Consider the following 20,726-nt stretch of genomic DNA (forward strand, 5'->3'; position numbering starts at 1 on the left):
ATCTGGTACCAATAAAGCCCTCCTCCCATATTAAAGTGTTCCAGCTCTATTAGGATTACATAAGTGCCTATCACTGAATATTTTTTCAGGAATTGGTTGCCTGTTCTTGACTGGGCTTGCTTGAGCTCTCACTACCTCTTTTGTGGCTAGTGAGTGCAAGTTACGTCTTCCTTTGCCATTTCAGAGCCAGTATTGAATTCTGCTGCACTGATTGAATCACTGGTGCACACACCTAGTGATATAATGTGATGGTAGAATGCTAAGATGCAAAAATAGACTGTACCACTTGAAACTGCAGTTGGGGGTGCTGTTTTTAGATGCTCCACCTTATAAAAAAGTATCAAAAGCCTCCTGACAAGTAAATAACTACGGTCCTTTCCTTGATGCGATGTTGTTTTATTCGGTGAGCTTTCTTTTTTGTTTTTTGCATAATAATTTTTATCCGTTTTCAATTACATTAGCCCAATAAAAGCCTCATTGTCACAATACCAAATTATAATACAATTAATAATGCAAATTGTTCAGATGCCAAATTATATTATTTTGTTGGCCCCCCGCGTGCTAGAATTGATGATTTGATGATTTGCTTTAACTCCGCATTCCAAAAACTTATAAATTCCAATTACACACCAGTCAGAATAACAAACTCTTATACCGCAGCTGCAATTTTAACGACTTCCATTCGCATTAACACATCAAATAATTTACAGTCCTACAGGTGAAGCCTTCAAACTCATATTCAGTGAGCTTTCAATACCAGGGGACGATCAAATGTGATCTTCTCACTTGCAGTCTGAATTAGCAACTTCAGACAACTTTACCACTGCACCTCATTCTGCCTTGGTACCATTTCTGGAAACTAGTGTGGAATCCATGGAGGCTAGGTTGGAGCAGGCTGGTTAGTGCTGCTGCAATGCAATGATTCAAGATCACCCTCGCAGACTGGAGAAACGGGCCAAAACTTACACAATGAATTTCAATAGGGACAAATGTAAGGTTCTGCACTTAGGCAGATAGAACCAGCTGCACAAATATGAGGTGGAGGGCGCCTGCCTTGTCAGTAGTGCGTGTGAAAAGGATCTAGGAATAGTAGTAGACCACAAGCTTAACATGAGCCAACAGTGTGATGAAGTAGCAAAAAGCAACAACAAAAGCAAATGCTATTCTTGGCTGCATCAGCAGAAGTATAGTGTCCAGATTAAGGAAATTATAGTCCCACTCTATTCTGCCTTCGTCAGACCACACCTGGAATACTGTGTCCAGATCTGGGTGCCACAATTTAAGAAGGGCATTGACAAGCTGGAAGGTGTGCAGTCAAGATGATAAAGGGTCTGGAAACCAAGCCTTATGAGGAATGGTTGAAGGATCAGGGTATGTTTAGCCTGCAAAAAAGGAGACTCGGAGGAATTATGATAGCGGTCTTCAAGTATCTCAAGGGCTGTCACATGGAAAATGGAGCAAGCTTGTTTTCTCCTGCTCCACAAGCAGGGGCCCAAACCAATGGAGTCAAGTTACAAGAAAGGCGATTCTGACTAAACATCAGGAAGAACCTTCTGACAGTGAAATGGTCTCCCTCGAGAAGTGGCGGACTCTCCTTCCTTAGAGGTTTTTAAGCAGAGGTTGGATGGCCATCTGTCATAATATGAACTAGTTGAGCTTTCTGCATTGCAGGGGGCTGGACTAGATGGCCCTTGGGTCTCTTCCAACTCTACAAATCTATGATTCTTTGATTCTAAATGCTGCCTGTGGTAGGTTCTACTCTGGAGCTCTCAGCTTGCTAATCTCATTGTGGACTAGCTCTCTTGGCTCATTGGAAACTCTGGGTGATAGCCTTAGGTCGACCATAGCATTGGTAGTAGTGGGGTATTAATGTGGCTTGCTCGTTCTGATATGTTTTGCTGCTGGTTAAAGAACCTTTCCCAGAATCGCAGGTCCTGCTGGGTCTTGTGTCACAACTTAAGCATATGTAAAAGAGTCGGTGGTCAACATGATTAAATAATGACAACGTTGCATTTGCTCCTTAACACAAGGTGGCCTGACATGCCTCCCCACTGCTTTTTCCTCCCCAAAATGGTTTTTACATTACCAGTTTTTAACATAGTCCATAGCTGATCTGTCTGGGGGAAACGGATGGAAAACTAACTTAACTTATATGATTTCTGCATCGACACCCATTTTTTTCTTGCCTGCGCTATACTGTTTTCTCATTGTGTTCTTTCATTTGATCTTTGCATTTAATTTTGATTTTTTTAATTTTTGCACATTTCTCTCAGCGTCTTTGTGGAATGAAGAGCAGGCTACAGATATCCAAAAATAAACAATAACATACATAAAAACTAGGGCGAGATCCCTTTTGAGATTTATTTGCATTAAATCTTGGGTATCTAGTTGTTTGGATTCAGCAAAATTTGGGTTGTCTAACTTGGGCTACTGAAGAGCGCTAGAGTGCTCAGTTTTTTTCATAGGTCATTAAGATAATCTACTGAACAGCTGTACACAGTACATCAAAGCCCAGTGCTTTGGACAAAAGCTCAGTCTATTTCAAAGTGTTCAGTACACCTCTATCTAACTTGTACTTGGGTCATTTTGTGCTAGTGGTGCTATAGATTTTTTGGGGTGGGGCTAAACCCCAGAAATTATTAATTGGTAGGATTTTGATTATTTGGGAAGTGAAGGGGAAAATAGAAGCTGCAGAGGAATTTCTGAGCTGGCCTATGCAAAACAACCTGGCCAATACAAGAAACAATACAAGGCTACTGACAATGCAAGAGAACTGTCTTTCCCCCACTTGCCATGAGGTGTGAACATAGACTGGAGTTTGGAAGGTTGCCAGCATAACTGGATGTAAGGTGACAGGAAAAGAGAGTCTTGAGCAAGGGTTGCTGGGAAGAAGAAGAAGGAAGGAAGACTGGGATCCATCTTGGGCAGGTTGGCTGCAGGCTGGTTGGGAGAGATGCCTTGGACTCCAGGGATGCATTGATGTGAGGCACAAGTCCCTCTTGAAATAACCATGCTGTGAGATCTGGACTCCCCCCATGCAGACTGTAAATAGGTGAATGAACCATATTTCTTAAATCTATGGCAGTCTTCATCATGTCTCAATTCTGAGTATGGGGGGAAAGTTGGACCTAAAGTTTGGTCCTGTTCAGTGTTTGCAGGACTGGCGAGTCTATGGTGAAGCTACATGAAAGCTACTCTTTAGTTCCTCTGCTACTATGCAACTGTGCTACAGAATCATGAAAATGTATATGGGTTGGCTGAAGAATTATATTTGCAGGACTCCATTTCTCCCTCCTTCCATCTCTCTCTCTCTCTCTCTCTCTCTCACACACACACACACACACACACACAGCAATGTCCTGTGTAAGTGAACGAAATAAGCATTTGATTGACAAGAAGTGTTTATTTCTCCAAGGTCCCTTTGCTGAAAAAACGCTCCTTCTCAGCTAGGTGAGCCCTCAAGCCCGTGGTAGACAGTATACAGAATAAACGTTTGCGTTTTCAGATCCCCAGGCTCCCACAGCCTTTGGTGAGAAATGCGCGCTCAAGAATTCCATCCCGTAACAAAGCCAAAGGGAATTCTTGGAAATGAACCATTCTGTTTTACAGAGAGAGAGAGAGACGCTGAGAGAGCAGCTTGGCTTTCTAGTTGTTACAGAAAATATGGACACTGTTTTCACTAACAACCCGGGAGTTCTCTGCCATTGGGGAAGGCAGGGAGAGCTGTGCTTTAAAAAAAAAAAAAGCACTGCACAGATAAAAGGCCTATTAATCAAAGAGCAAATATTGTTATAAGCTGTGCTTGAGTCTGGGCTTATCAAATTAATGGGCTCCCCCACCGCCACCCCTCTTATATTTTTGTAAGAGCATGCATCTCTCTCTCCCCCCCACCTGCTCTGTGCTGTTTTTCTTTATATGGTAACGCGCTTGACATGCTAGCCAAGAATCGTGAGTTTTTCCAGACATGTACATTCTTCCTTCATGTGTTCCATTGGCTAAGCCCTATCTCTGCTGCATAGCATAACAGTAAGTGCACTGTCAGCTCCTCTCCCCCCCCCTCTCTCTCTCTCTCTCGTGCTTTCCATTAGGAGGATGGAAGGACGGTTATGAACAATATTCTGTGTCGTGGGCGTTCATGAATCCAGGGGTACAGTTCCAGTTTTGTTTATGGCAGAGATCTCAATCCATCCAACTAGTTTTGAAAATGTGGCCTTCGCCTCTTCAGACTTTTGTTTTGTTTTTCATTTTTTAAAAAACAGCTCTTTTACTTCGTAGCTGAGCAAGGATTTGAACCCAGGCCTTTGCCAGCCAATGTCAAAAGCACTGTCCGCTAGTTACACCTTTTTTTTTGCTCGCATTCCAGCATGGGATTTTTCTACACAGCGAGAGAGGGATAAAAACAGTAGGAGTTTAAGCAGATTAAGGAAGCCCTGATCTCTCATCGCCTCAGGAGCAGGTGAGAAGTTAATAAGGTTATTCTGAAATCACCTTTGGGCAGCAGGGCTTGGCTGGCTTATGACTAAACCGTTGGAGGAGTAGGCCTACCTCAGATTAATCTCATGGAGTCTCACTTTAAACAGGGGGAGTCTGCCTGACGGTTAGATAAATCTCCTTGACCAGATGTTTTGAGGAGGTCAGGTTCCCCTCCCTATCAACCCACTTTGAAGCAGCTTCAGTTCTCCTGTGGGTTTGGATGCACCAGTTAAACAGGGCTCAGAGCAAACCAGCCTTCTACTTTGTAAATTTTGGATCTGAAGGTGGGGAGGGAAATGCCCCGCTGGTTTACAATGTCTCTACTGACGGTGAAGAGGCTTTACATTTGCAGTTGCCCTGCTGTCTCCTTGCCTCAGCTCCCTCTCTGTAATAAAGTTGTGATTATGACAATAGTGGCCCAATTTACAGGCTGTCAACAAGGACCGCACCTTGCAGGACTGAAGAAAGGAAACCATATGGCTGGTTTCAGGTCTTTGTGCCTGAAACTGGGCCCAAGGGTCAAGAGAGATAGTATACTTTCCACTCGGCTGCCTAACAGTCTCCCTACCTGAGCAGCAGTGGTATCTGTGGTGATGTTGGAGACCTCAAGGACATCTGCCTCACCATCAGCAGTGGCTCAGAATTTCTATGGCTGACAAGACAACAAGCCTTGAGGTTCTCCAGAAGTTCTCCACAGTTCTGTGGAAAAGCATAGAAACACATACATGTATAAATAATACTGGGGCATAAGAGAAAAGAGAGGAGAAATGATTACAAGGGGAATAGATTTTACAAAGTTCGCTCCTAAGACAGACTTAGCAGGAGCAATGACAACAGTTCCAGTGTTTAACTTCAGGGCCCATGAGGAAGACTCCATGGGTCTCCCTTCCTCAGTGAGCCTACCTCCTCTCTGTAACAGGTCTGGGGGCTCTTGTCAATGGGTCCTGCACTCAGCCCTCTCAGCAGATGCCTGACTATGCTGGTCATTAACGTCAGGCCTGGACAGGAAGCAAGAGAAACTGAAATATTATTATCTCGCACAGGTAGCACCTTATGGAGAGGTGTGTTCGTTGGCCAATTCTTTTTCGTTCCATCCCATGGAGCGTTCTGTCAACAAACAACTTCTTACCTGCCTCTTTCTGCATTTTGCTGATGCCATGGAAATACGCTAAGGCAGCAGGAGAAGGTGTGGATCACGCACAGGAGACTTCTCTGCACACCAGCGTTGCCTCTCCTGCAAACTGGAGCAGCAGTTCTCCAAAATGGCCAAGGTCACTCAAGTTACCCCAGCAGCCTGGAAAGTAGTTGAAGTAAAGAACATGATAACAGCCTGTTGGATGGGGCCAATGGGCCATCGTCCTGGTGTCACAGTGGCCAACCAGATGTCTTTGGGAAGCCCCCCAGCAGGACCTGAGTGGTACAGCGGTCTCCCCACTTGCAACTACTGTAATGGAAGAAAAGGCCCAGAGATCACTGCAATATTTCCTGGTTCTGATGATGTGGGTGGCATTGGCTGAACACAATACATCCACTTACCTTGCATCCCTATCCAGCTTGGCTTTTCTCTGGGAAAAGAGAAATTTGCTGTTTGTTTTCTTTTCCACTTTGCCTCCTGGTACCGCAGTTTATTTTATGACTTCCCTAAGCTTTAAATATTTCTGCTGCTCGCTGACATATTCTGCAGGGATCCATGTGATTAATAATCCTGGGAATGACGGTTAGTGAAATAGCACTAAGTTCCATGAGAATACCCATTTTTCAAACACTAAGCCTCTGATCCTCTAACCACCAACTTTCTTGAATAGTTGGCACTGGATGTGATGGGGCTGCTCCAGAGCCGGTGGTGGCTTGAAGGATGATGAATGCATGCGGAGCTTAATAAATTGCCCGGCCTGTTGAGTTGCTCAACATTATATATCATAAACAGAGATGGAGATGGCTGCTGAATCCATTGCTGTAGCGAAAAGTATAGAACCTTCATACAGTAGCTGATTAATTAAAGTATTCATATGAAATTGTGCTCTGATTGTTTTTTGAGGGTAACAGCCAGAGGCTGCGCCGAGGCGCTTTGAATAGTTAGATGCAAACCAGACACCCAGCTTGTATTTGCATCTGTGCGTATTTCAAATCTGATGAAAAGCAGGAAATGGAAAAACTTGGCAACTCTCCCTGGTTTGGCTTAGCAGAGCCTTTTGGCTTGGTGCATATTTGTGCTCCGTGGGCTGCAGGGAAGTTTAGGTTCATGTGCATCGAGGGTTAGTTTATTCTGGGGCCATGCGAAGCAACGGGTAAAATGAATTAAGAAAGTTTGCTGGGCGGGTTCACAGTAGAAGCAGAAGGTATGCAGCCTTCTGGAGGGGGGGGGGCGGTGCTCTCCTGGTGCCTTAGAAGTCCCCACTCCATTCCAATCCTAAATATACAAAGGCTTCCCAGCAGCTCAGTGGTCAAGGGAAGTCTACACATGCTCAGAAACACCCTCATGCAAAAATATGTTCTGTTGCTCTGGTGAGGAAGTAGCTGTGGAACAGTAGTTTCTAGGGCTGTATGTTTAATTGGGTGATCAATGAGATTAACATTGTAATCTTATACAGTGGTACCTCGAGTTACATAAGCTTCAGGTTACATACGCTTCAGGTTACATATGCTTCAGGTTACAGACTCCACTAACTCAGAAATAGTACCTTGGGTTAAGAACTTTGCTTCAGGATGAGAACAGAAGTTGTGCTCCGGCGGCGCGGCGGCAGCGGGAGGCCCCATTAGCTAAAGTGGTGCTTTAGGTTAAGAATAGTTTCAGGTTAAGAACGGACCTCCGAAACGAATTAAGTTTCAGGTTAAGAACGGACCTCCGGAACGAATTAAGTACTTAACCCGAATTACCACTGTACACACTTCCCTGGGAGTAATCTCCGCTAAACTCTGTAGGGCTTACTTCAGGGGAGACATGCCCTGCTATAGATTAAAAACTGACTATAATTGTACCCCAGTTAACTCGGACTTCATCTTTTTAAAAATTGTTTTCATTACAGGCACTTTTCTTTCACATTAAGTTGGGAATGCTCCTTTATAATCTAAGGCAGAGATGGGACAACATGTAGGTTTCCCACCTTGATCTAAAGTGATAAGAGTTTTCTTTTTAAAATATTTCAGAACCATTGTTTTTTGTCGTTTAGTCGTGTCTGACCCTTCATGGGACTTGAATAACTCAGAGAAGCTATGAGTTATGCCGTGCAGGGCCACCCAAGACGGACAGGTCATAGTGGAGAGTTTTGACTAAACGTGATCCACCTGGAGCAGGAACCGGCAAGCCACTCCAGTATCCCTGCCAAGAAAACTCCATGGACAAAAACTATTGTTTTACTCATGTGCAAATTTAACAAATACACGAAATTTGACTTCTTTTATTGCATGATTGGCAGCCTTAGTTTTTTTGTCCTATTCTGTTGTGCCTTTACAGAACAGGTCTGCAAAGCATTACAGAAGAAGGTGTGAGATTCTCCTCCATAATATTCTAAGGGGAATTAACTGCAAGAATTTAAAGAGGTGCACATTGACCTTCCAAAGGTCTATCATTCTGCTGGGTCCCTTTCATAGAATCGTAGATTTGGAAGGGTCCCAAGGGTCATCTACTCCAACCCTCTGCAATGTAGCAACCTCAACTTTGCCCAGTCCCAAAGCTTTGTTTGCGTCAGAGATTGGCCCTAGCATTTATTGACAGTGCACAGGCTCAAATGTGTTAGCGTATAAAGCTGCAAGCAGACTGAAGTGGTTCTGAGTGCATGCCGACTGCATTTCCTTTCTTGCCAAGTAACACAGCCTTGTATTTATCTGAAACCCAGGAGAGAGACTGCCAGTCAGAGTAGACAATACTGAGTTACATGGACCGATGGTTTGTCTCAGCATAAGGCAGCTTCCTTGGTTCTTGTGAGTAGCCATATCTGTCAGCCAAATGGGCTTCTGGAAGGATGTACATATGTTTATGTGTTGGTGAAACAGCAGAAGTGTGACAGACATAGTCAGCTCAATGAGCCATGCAGACAAGTGCTGAAAGGAAATCCTTGTTATCCCAGGGAAATGTTTTTCTTCTGCTTGAAGCACCTTAGCTGGTGATGGAGATTCACAGCCTCCCATACGCCGAGAGTATTTGCTGACTCCGAGCTATGGCCCCTCTCCTTGCAAAGCGGACTTCACGGCGATCTTATATCAAGCCAGCAGTTGCCAGCGTGTGACTTCCATCGCTCCACCCCCCCTCCTCATTTGACACCACCATATTTATGATCTCCTGTCATTGTAATGGAATTTGCCATGCTAAGCTTTTCTGTTTACACTGACGTTTAGCATACTGTATGTGTTAGTTCTTTGGCTTGCGGATTTGGACATGCTGATGATCTGGCGCTGTGCGTGTATTTATGGGCGCTGTCAAAGGAGAGGAAAGTGAAGAGGTGTATCCCAGATCATCTGTCAAATGTGTTTGACCCTTAAATCCCTCAAGGCTGGCTCAGCGTGGGTGGTCCAGTGTTCATTGTTTTCCCACCCACACCCTGCACACCCACACCCCAAAACGAAGGAATGACGTAAGGATTTAAAACTGCTTTGGGGTACATTGGCATTTTGTCAAGGACAGGTTGCTGTTAACATTTGGAGAGCATCCTTCACTCATCTTGTTCAAGCTTATTATAGACAGCTGCTTTATCCAGGCCCGGGGGCGGCGGGGGGTAGGGAGAACAAAAAAACTGGATAGGAGTAATTAAGACTACATCTCATAGAATCCATGGCCTACGCTAGGCAAAATGAGCTTGCACCAGGGTTATCCAACTTCTGTTGATGGGCATAAATCCTTACAGCAGAGGCTGACCTTTTGTCTCTTTGCTTTTTCCTCCCCTTCCCTTCCAGGAAGATTTGCCGGCACTGCAAGTGTCCCCAGGCAGAGCACTTTGAAACAGTGATGCCTTTGGAAATGGAGAAGACCGTGACCAAGCTGATGTTTGACTTCCAGCGGAATTCGACTTCGGATGATGACTCAGGTTGTGCCTTGGAAGAATATGCTTGGGTTCCTCCAGGGCTGAAGCCGGAACAGGTACCCTTCATTGCTGCTTGGGGCTGAAAGTTCATGGTGCGTGCAAGTGATAAGGTCCTGCCAGTCATAATGGTTTTACCTGTGACTATCTAAAAAGAAATGAGGTGGAGGGGGCTGTCAGAGGAAGTCCTTGAAATCCCTTCATTGCAACCATCTTGCAAATGCTCTGGGCAGGCAAGAGTATATTCCTCATAAAAAGGTAAAGGGACCCCTGACCGTTTAGTCCAGTCGCGGATGACTCTGGGGTTGCACACTCATCTCGCTCTATAGGCCAAGGGAGCCAGCGTTTGTCCGCAGACAGCTTCTGGGTCATGTGGCCAGCATGACTGAGCCGCTTCTGGCGAACCAGAGCAGCGTTCGGAAATGCCGTTTACCTTCCTACTAGAGTGGTATCTAGTTATCTACTTGCACTTTGATGTGCTTTCGAACTACTAGGTTGGCAGGAGATATTCCTCATATGCATAGCTGAAACACTGGCACCATCTCCCACAATGGCATCATCCTTCCTCTAAATAATGCTGCAAAAGATTGCGATTTGTTGATGATTCACTTCTTGCTGTGGGGCCATTTCCTCGCCAGAGTGGTGCATGCTCTAGTTATCTCCTGCTTGGACTACTGCAATGCGGGGGCTACCTGGTGACTGGGAGTGGCCGCTGGGACCACATAGCACCGGTCCTGAGAGATCTGCATTGGCTCCCAGTACATTTCCGAGCACAATTCAAAGTGTTGGTGCTGACCTTTAAAGCCCTAAACGGCCTCAGTCCTGTATACCTGAAGGAGCGTCTCCACCCCCATTGTTCAGCCCGGACACTGAGATCCAGCGCCGAGGGCCTTCTGGCGGTTCCCTCGCTGCGAGAAGTGAGGTTACATGGAACCAAACAGAGGACCTTCTCGGTGGTGGAGCCCACCCTGTGGAACACCTTCCCTTCAGATGTGAAGGAAATAAGCAGCTGTCCTATCTTTAAAAGACATCTGAAGGCAGCCCTGTTTAGGGAAGTTTTTAATATTTAATGCTGTATTGTTTTTAACACTTGATTGAGAGCCGCCCAGAGTGGCTGGGGAAACTCAGCCAGATGGGTGGGGTATAAATAATAAATTCTTATTATTATATTATATTCCTTAGTGCTGGTGGTTACAGCTGTGTGTACGAAGATACTCTTTCATCTATGGGAGGTCCTTGGTCATATGAACACTATTTTTAACAGAGATATAAAACAATGACAGTTTTGCTAGTCATCGAGGCACTTAAAACAGCTGTAGCGCAGGTGAGGCTGACCTGGACTTTGGCTTAGTGTGTTGAGCACATGGTAGTCATTTCGACAGAGCTGCCTAGATGAGCTTGTTGGTTATACTCGATTGGTTGCAGCTGAACCAGGCTTGTTCCAGGAAACAGCACAGTTATGACTGAACGGCCTCCTGAACCACCTGTGGTGACCTAAGATGGAGGAGTGAAGGAGAAGGTTTGGATTGATTAATACGATTTTTAGAATTCACAGGCAGCCCGTTCAACCTAAGGGACTCTGAAGGAGGCTGACATTTAAGACCAGGCAAAATGCATCCATAAAACAGCACTCCAGATAAAGTCACTAGCAGCAGAGCTAAGAAGAAAGCAAATTCTGAGCCAGTATAGGATAGCACAGGAGTAGATAACATGGCGTCCTCCACGTTTTACAGACTGCAGCTCTCATCAGCTCCAGCAAGGGAATATGGGAACTGTAAGCCAACAAGATCTGGAGGGCAACATATTGGCTCCCCCAGGGGCAGGGGCTAGAACGCTGGGCTTAGGCTAAAAAGATCCAGATTAAAATATCCTTTCAGCCACTGGGTTTCCTTGGACCAGTTGCACCCACTTAGCCAATTGAACGAGGAAGCATATATGCCCATTGTTTAGCCCCTTGGAGATAGTAAGCCAGGAAGCAACTTCAGAGCCTCTGCCAAAGTGCCTGGCTAACTGCGAGTGAGGCTACTTGGGAGGAAGGGGAGGTCCACCTTTGTGGACCAGGACGTAACCGAGAGTCTCCAGCTGCTGTTCCTCCTATACAGGCCCCTAGTCTGAGCTGCTTCATTCCTGAATCTGCAGCTCTCCTTCAAGCTGCAGCCTGCCTGACCTGGGGAAATGGACAAAGGCTATGTAATTGGTGACAGATGACCCCCAGCTCAAATTAAGCACTCCACATTGACACTCCAAAGAGGGTCAAGGTCAGGGTCAGCCCTGATTGCTAGCGTATGGTTCATTAAGCCAGCTCCTCAGGCAGGATTGTGAAAAGGCTACCATTACTCTCTTGCAGTAGGATGCTGTTAAGAAGCTGAGCAGGTCTTTCGTTGTGGTAGTGCAGGGCACACATGCAACCATGTGCACCAGGAGGATAATAGCAATGGTATAACCCTGTCAGAAGATGATTAATTCTACAGCGCATGGCATTTGAAGGGAAAGGAAGTGTCTTGTGCTCTTGCGATTTGAGAGAGCATGTCTCCTGTACCCCTGAAAAATCAAACTACTTCTTCTTGTGCTGTTTCAGATTTGCTGGAAAAAGTGTTCCAGTGCCTAAAGCGAGCCTTTTCTTTTGCCAGTCAGGGACATTAATAAGACGGATGCACCAAGGCACGCTGCCAGTGTAAAACATTTACATGTTTCTATTACTTACACTTTGCTTGATTCATTCAGCCTTTCCCATGATCATTTTACACTTGAGACCCGGAGCTTAATTTGCCAAGGACGTTGCAAATGTGGCTAGCTCGGATAATTGCTATGGTAATCATTTTCAAATCATCCAAAGGAGGCCAAAAGCCTTCCTTCTCATTGCTATAATGTGTTCTTTGAACTTGAATCTGATGCTTTCCTCTTGGCTTGGTTCAAAAAACTGTCCTGCAGTCCCTGAAATGTTTTGGCGCTCCCTTTCCTGTAGGTTGTAAATATTATCTGATTGGAGAAGTTCAAGCTTTTCTTTTTCTTTCCCTCTCTTCCCCCGCTTTTCCTGCAAACTCTATAGTGTTGTGCTGTGAAGATCTTGGCTCCTTAACGTTACAGTTATCCTAAGCTGGATCTTATAAATTCAAAGGTAGTGAGGACCTCTGCCAATCTTAACAAATTATATATGTTTTTCTGTGTGCCTGCTGAATGACTGGGGAAAGGGGGCTACAATTTAGAGGGGCTGCAATTTAGTAGAGTGCACATCCTTGCTGCTTTCCCTCAAGTATTGCCTTCTCAAAAGGTGTCCGCCTCCATCCCGAGCCTTCAAACGCTTTTAACTCTCCTTTAGTGAAATCCTCAGTGCGAATGTCTTGACATTAGAGCCTTTAAAAGGGGGGAATGGAAGAAGAACGCAGCAGCAAATGGGCTGGCAGCGCTTCTGTCCTTGTTGTGTCTTAGTAATTTGAAGGCCCAGGACTTTGGCGTAGTCTGTGAATTGAAGGCATGAGAACAGCAAATGAAGCTGCATTATAGCTGCTTAGCAACATACTCTTGCTGTAGGTGCTTAGCAACAGGTGATCTTTCATTCCTGGTGTGCAGTTGACATATGAACAGGATTTAATGGTCTAGATGAGGAGTTGGGTAGCGTAGGGCACTGCTTCCACCTTCTGCAAGGTCTGGAGAGGCTCTTGCAAGTGATACAAAGGCATGCCACTTAGGACCAAAGTGTCTCAAAACCTATAGGGTTTTTGCAGAACAACATGTAGGAAGACCATTTGGGCGCCTTTGGGAGGAATGGTAGGATATATATTCTAGTAATAAGTAGTAGTATTAGTCCTAGGGACGTGGGTGGCGCTGTGGTCTAAACCACAGAACCTACGGCTTGCCAATCAGAAGGTCGGTGGTTTGAATCCCTGTGATGGGGTGAGCTCCCATTGCTCGGTCCCTGCTCCTGCCAACCTAGCAGTTCAAAAGCACATCAAAGTGCAAGTAGATAAATAGGTACCGCTTCGGCGGGAAGGTAACGGCGTTTCCGTGCGCTGCTCTGGTTCACCAGACGCAGCTTAGTCATGCTGGCCACATGACCTGGAAGCTGTATGCAACCCCAGAGTCGTCCATGACTGGACTTAACGGTCAGGGGTCCCTTTACCTTTACCTTTAGTAGTCTTCCACAGTCTCCTGAGACAGACGGATGTCAACAAGCAACAAATATTTCCCTCTCCATTTGCTAGCTTTTCTGGTGCCTGGACTTGGTTGTAGGCTAGATGAGGGCCAATAAACAGACACTCAATCCTGGCAAAATGGAGGTGCTGTTTGTTGGTGGTTCTGGAGTCCAGATAATTGGCCTGTTTTGGATGGAGTCATACTTCCCCTGGAAGAGCAGGTTCATAGTCTAGGCATGCTCCTGGATCTATCTTTGTCTCCAGAGGCCCAGGTAACCGTTTCTCTACTGGGATAGCCTGACCATTGTTGTCTTTTTGCTGATAATCTCCAGCCTGGATTACTACAATGTGCTGTATGTGGGGCTGCCCTTGAGGCTGCCCTGGAAGTTGCCCTGGATTGCAGTGGCTTGACTGCCAATCCACCTTTTAAACCATCCAATTCAGTTTACTGTCTTAGGCTGCTTTGGGCTCACTCACTGGATCATCACTTTGTCATGGGGATGTGGATGTGGTGATGTGCAGTATTTTTCTCTCTATAGGACGCACCAGACCATAGGACGCACCGGACCATAGGAGGGGGAGAACGGGGGGGGGGATTTCTTGTTCTTCCCCTCTAAAACAAGGTGGGTTCAAGGTGCATTCACCCAAAGCCTCCGGAGCGCAGTTCCTGCTGCGCTCTGGAGGCTTCAGGCGGCTACCTTGGAAGCCTGGAGAGCAAGAAGGGTTGGTGCGCACTGACCCCTCTCGCTCTCCAGGCTTCAGTGAAGTTCTCCCGCTGCCCTGCGGAGGCTTTGCAGCCATCCCCAAGCTAGAACAGCGAGACGGAGCGCTCCGCAGTGCTCCATCTCACTGTTCTGGCTTCGGGAACAGCCTTTCTAGCCTCTGCAGGGCAGCGGGGGGAAGGCAGCCCGCTGCCCTGCAGAGGCTTTGCGCAGCTAACCCCAAGCTAGAAGAGCGAGATGGAGTGCTCCACAGTTCTCCATCTCCCTGTTCTGGCTTTCGGCTTAGCTGCGCAGCCTGCATTCGCTCTATAGGATGCACACACATTTCCCCTTAATTTTTGGAGGGGAAAAGGTGCGTCCTATAGAGCGAAAAATACAGTATATCCCTACTTTGGGAGGGATATACATTTAATAAATAAATAACAGGTGCCAGGTTACATTAGGTTTTCATTCTGCCATGATATTACATTGGAAGTAGTTCTGTGAGGTAGTCCGATAGCTAGCACTCTTGCTAACTTTAATCAGAGCTAGAGATCTGAAGCCAACTATTTGTTCTTCCCTAGACTCAGGACATGTTAGCCCTGCTTGGCACCCCATCGTTTTTGACTGGGTGTAAATGTGTCCTTCAACTCTGGTAATGCCTCTTGAGTGTCCAGATGGAGAGGCCTGGGCAACTGTGTTCTACAACCCACTCATTTGCTCAGGCTGAGCAATTTTCGGGCTCCTTTCCAGTGTACCTTTCTGTATCTTTTTTTATTTCCAACCACACACAACTTCTCGGTCTTATCCGCCATGTGAAATTCACCGAATCCGTGTCTCTTGTTGACTCTTCCACACAGTGGTTAGATTGTCCGTGAATATATATCTCATAACGTCACAGCCACCGGTTAAGAGAAACTTAATGGGTAACGAGCGACACATTTTTAATACTGGTTTAATTTCGACTGCAGAAATAGATGGGGAGAGGGATTTCACAGCTTATAAAGACGCAAGAGATAAGACAGAATTTTGATTTCCTCCTAGAGGAAACTGCATGAATAGAACCAGATCTCCAGCTGATGTAAATAAGCCTAGTTTGATGCTTCGGTGGAGTTGCATTGATTTATTCCAGCTGAACATCTGGTTCATAATTTATGGCCAAGCACTACAGACCTCTTCGTTGCTGTGCTGTTAAATTTCATAGGGTTCTTGAGAATTCACAGTACGGTGGGTGTACGTGGTGGAACCTTCATGGTCTGAGCTGGAGGAACCCTGATTATCTGGCTTCCACGCTTTCTCCCTTGCCTGTCCCAAGAAGAAATACAAGTTTATTCAGTACAGTGGTGCCTCGCAAGACGAAATTAATCCGTTCCGCGAGTCTCTTCGTCTAGCAGTTTTTTGTCTTGCGAAGCAACCCTATTAGCGGATTAGCGCTATTAGCGGTTTAGCGGCTATTAAAGGCTTAGCGGCTATTAAAGGCTTAGCGGATTAGCAGCTAAAAGGCTATTAGCGGCTTAGAAAAGGGGGGGGAGGAAAAAAATCGGAACACTCGCAAGACGTTTTCGTCTTGCAAAGCAAGCCCATAGGGAAAATCGTCTTGCGAAGCAGCTCAAAAACGGAAAAGCCTTTCGTCTAGCGGGTTTTCCGTCTTGCGAGGCATCCGTCTTGCGGGGCACCACTGTACTGTATTTCTCTTGGATTGATTTAAATGGCAGTAGAAACCAGCTCACACAGGAACCAGTACCATTGGTGCATCTATCTCAGTATTGTGTACACCAGCCACGTTCCTTCCAGGTGTTTTGGGATACAATTCCCATCATCCCTGAGCATCAGCCATGTTGGCTGGGGCTGACCAGAGTTGTAATCCAGAATATCTGGAGAACAGCAGGCTGGAGAAGGCTAGTCTAAGCTGACTGGCATTAGCACTCTTAAACACAACTCTCCAACAAACAAAGAGCTGGGGAAGGTCTCCTGCCACCCTTCTGCCGCCTAGTAGAGAGTCTCTGCTAATGGCACATATCCCCGCCTTCATTTGCTTAGCGACTGGGCCATTCTCAGCAATTGCATCCCTGTTGCATCAGAAGTCATGGGATTTGGTTAAATTCTAACCTGGTTCTAGGAATTTAGGGGAGTCTAGTCCCCCCCGAAACATACAACAATATCAAGACTTCCCTAAAGATAGAAGCATAGCATATCAAGGAGGATAGGTTAACTCTTCTACCTGATATCTTGTGTCTTGTGTGCAGGGGTTTTCACAAATGGACAGACATAATATTGGACAGTTGAATTGTTGCTGTTTAGTCATTTAGTCGTGTCTGACTCTTCGTGACCCCATGGACCAGAGCACGCCAGGCACTCCTGTCTTCCACTGCCTCCCGCAGTTTGGTCAAATTCATGCTGGTAGCTTCGAGAACACTGTCCAACCATCTCGTTCTCTGTCGTCCTCTTCTCCTTGTGCCCTCAATCTTTCCCAACATCAGGGTCTTTTCCAGGGAGTCTTCTCTTCTCATGAGGTGGCTAAAGTATTGGAGCCTCAGCTTCAGGACCTATCCTTCCAGTGAGCACTCAGGGCTGATTTCCTTAAGAATGGATAGGTTTGATCTTCTTGCAGTCCATGGGACTCTCAAGAGTCTCCTCCAGCACCATAATCCAAAAGCATCAATTCTTCGGCGATCAGCCTTCTTTATGGTCCAGCTCTCACTTCCATACATCACTACTGGGAAAGCATAGCTTTAACTATACGGACCTTTGTTGGCAAGGTGATGTCCCTGCTTTTTAAGAATAGGTTTAAGAATTTAAGAATAAGTTTTTGTATTTTCAGGTTTTGTTCAATGACTGTTTCTCATGCAGAGGGCATAAATCCATGCTTGGCACAAAGTAAACAGGCCGGAGCAGGAATTTAGTCTTATTATGCCGATTCATCAAATGGGTAGGAAAGCTGACCTCCCCACCCCTCAAATTACAGACTACATTCAAATTAAGGATTCCTAAAACTGCATGCAGTTTTAAACTTTTCATGTGGCAAGAGTGGCCATTTGATGGACCCAGCAATTAAAACATTTGCAAGCAAATTGTGGAGCCTGAACATTTCGAATGCGATTGAAGTTAATACAGAAATAGTTCTTCAGAACCATTTCGTGTCTTCTAGAAAATCCAGGATAAAATGTTATAACTTGGGTTTCCCCATGGAGATGCTAGAAGATACTTTCCCAAAAAATACCTGCATAAGCAGTCAACTTCACAAGGTTAGAATAAAAAAAAAGTTTGACAAGGATGAAATTTGAACAATACAGATTCCCGAAAGGATATGATATCTGTTTCCAACACTCAGATCTTCTTATGGTATTGTTGACCATACTAAAAAATACAAGTTCTTACATTTTATTATCTGTTCGCCCTTAGTAAGTTTGGGCCTCAATATCTTTCATGCTGGGTCATGGATTCAGTTTTAAGAGGTACTGAGCATAGGCTTGTATAACACTGGCACTACAGGTTATTTTAATAAACACCAGATATACGTGAAACGTAATGGGGAGATCTAATTGAAAATTTAAAGATCAATGTTTAGGGGGAAACATTTTTAATTATTATCCACGCCTGAAGCAAGGCATTTAGCTGAAAGCCTGGTCATTCCGCAAGGTGTTCCCACCCTTGATTCCCCAGTGCCATTAGATAAAAGGGTTATTGATACAGATGACTTCTTCAATTCAGCGCTCACTTATGCACATGCAAGTTTTATTGGCAATAGTGCCAGTTCCCCTCCTCAACCTGTTGGGGGTAAGCCAGGAAGTTTGTGATGCTTAAATCACATTGAAATAAATGGGATGTTATAGTTTAAGACTTACTCGGGTCCCATGGATTCCAAGAGGACTAAAGCAGCTTTAAGTATCTCATTATGTGGAATTTAGCAGAATTGATTTCAGTGGAATTTACTTCTCAATGCCATACATGGGTCTGTGCTGCCAAATCTCTTATCTATATGCAGGATCAAAGTGTTAATTCGGCCTTTGCCAACCTGGAGCTGACGGGAGCTGTATTCCAAAACATCTGGAGGACACTAGTTTGGCAAAGGCTGAGTTAATGAGCATTCAAAAACTTCTTCCACTAACATAGCATTTTTAGCCACTAGATATCTTGTCCTTTGTTTTATAGTTTGGGACTAAAAATCAAATGAAAGGTTGGTTTCCAGCGCCGCCAGAGGCAAAGGATTATATGCACACCTTCTTGTTCCTTAATTATAATATGGATTAATGTGGTTTTCAAACAGCAACAAACGTACAGAGGTTCTGTTTGAGGGATGTTTATACTGATAAAATCAGTTGTTTATACTGATTACATCTGCCTGTGTGATCCCTTTTCTGCCAGTCACTTTCCTGGAAATCCTGTTTAGACAGCCTGGCTGTTTGTGATCAATCACCTATGCTATTTTCTCTTTTGTTTATTGTAAATAGTGATTTAGATAGTGAGCCCCCTGAGCAGTGATGTACTGGTTTTCCTAAACCTTTCCTCAAAGTTTTAGTGCATCTTTGGTGCTCCGCGCAATTAAGCACTATAAAACAGGAGAGAGCCATTCTTCATTGGGCAAACACGCTTCCTTATCCAATCATTCATTTCTTCAACGTTAGAATCACAGCTAAGCCCCAAATGCCATTTTGAAGCAGAAATTGAGACATTGATGAATAACTTCAACAACATGGCAGTGTGTTTATTTAGTGTTTTTTTATTTAAAAACCCAACAACCACCCATGTGCAACAACACATTTTTGTACTGTTTTGCTTGGATTCAACAAATGCTTGGATATGAAAACAAATGAAGCCAATTCCACAAACTACCTAGATTCACATTAAAAAAAAATCTTTATCTAATGGCACAGAGGAATCTAGCATGGGAATATCTTGTGGAATGCTACTGTCTGGGTTCAACTGCACAGGTAGGAAGAGAACCACAAACAGAACCACTGTACTAAAGTACCCCCACTACCCCCTCACACACAAGTAACCTAGCAAGATTTAATTTGATTTATTTCTGTGCTGCTTTTCATCCAAACAAATCCCAAAGCAGCTTACAAACCATAAATAGCAATGACATCATAGAACATTACAAATACAGCACAAATCATATAGAATAATTAACTAATCATCCGTGAAACAATTACAATCTATAAAACACTATTAACAAAGCAACAATGGAAAAATAAGCTAAACATCACAATTTAGAAGAGTGACTAGTGGGGTGCCACAGGGTTCTGTCTTGGGCCCGGTCTTATTCAACATCTTTATCAACGACTTGGATGATGGACTCAAGGGCATCCTGATCAAATTTGCAGATGACACCAAACTGGGAGGGGTGGCTAACACCCCAGAGGACAGGATCACACTTCAAAACGACCTTGACAGATTAGAGAACTGGGCAAAAAGAAACAAGATGAATTTTAACAGGGAGAAATGTAAAGTATTGCACTTGGGCAAAAAAAATGAGAGGCACGAATACAAGATGGGTGACACCTGGCTTGAGAGCAGTACATGTGAAAAGGATCTAGCAGTCTTGGTTGACCACAAACTTGACATGAGCCAACAGTGTGACGCGGCAGCTAAAAAAGCCAATGCAATTCTGGGCTGCATCAATAGGAGTATAGCATCTAGATCAAGGGAGGTAATAGTGCCACTGTATTCTGCTCTGGTCAGACCACACCTGGAGTACTGTGTCCAGTTCTGGGCACCACAATTCAAGAAGGACACTGACAAACTGGAACGTGTCCAGAGGAGGGCAACCAAAATGGTCAAAGGCCTGGAAACAATGCCTTATGAGGAACGGCTAAGGGAGCTGGGCATGTTTAGCCTGGAGAAGAGGAGGTTAAGGGGTGATATGATAGCCATGTTCAAATATATAAAAGGATGTCACATAGAGGAGGGAGAAAGGTTGTTTTCTGCTGCTCCAGAGAAGCGGACACGGAGCAATGGATCCAAACTACAAGAAAGAAGATTCCACCTAAACATTAGGAAGAACTTCCTGACAGTAAGAGCTGTTCGACAGTGGAATTTGCTGCCAAGGAGTGTGGTGGAGTCTCCTACTTTGGAGGTCTTTAAGCAGAGGCTTGACAACCATATGTCAGGAGTGCTCTGATGGTGTTTCCTGCTTGGCAGGGGGTTGGACTCGATGGCCCTTGTGGTCTCTTCCAACTCTATGATTCTATGATTCTATAAAAGCAAAGTCATATTCCGTGATCAACAAATCAATACAGCATTTATAATCTATAAGACAATATTAACAACATAAACAACCAAAAGATAAACTAAGCACCGTTAAGTTCATACACCCTCATAACTCATAAAATTCACTCTGTTCAGCTCATTAAAATACACATCCACATAATATACCTGTGGCAACTCCCTCCTGAAGGTCC

General features: G+C 44.8%; 1 protein-coding gene across 2 annotated transcripts in view; it reads left to right on the forward strand.

Moving 5' to 3' along the window:
- The window catches only part of PRICKLE2 (prickle planar cell polarity protein 2), a 261,611-nt gene that overhangs the window by 165,084 nt on the left and 75,801 nt on the right, over window positions 1-20,726 (forward strand). For both annotated transcript variants that reach the window (XM_082209424.1, XM_082209425.1), the window contains one exon: window positions 9,364-9,547. In XM_082209424.1, coding sequence (XP_082065550.1) covers window positions 9,364-9,547 — 184 coding nt within the window. The remainder of the gene's footprint in view (window positions 1-9,363; window positions 9,548-20,726) is intronic.

The sequence above is a fragment of the Podarcis vaucheri genome (genome assembly GCF_965113315.1).
Source record: "Podarcis vaucheri genome assembly, chromosome: 2".
In the NCBI taxonomy this organism is placed as follows: Eukaryota; Metazoa; Chordata; class Lepidosauria; order Squamata; family Lacertidae; genus Podarcis; species Podarcis vaucheri.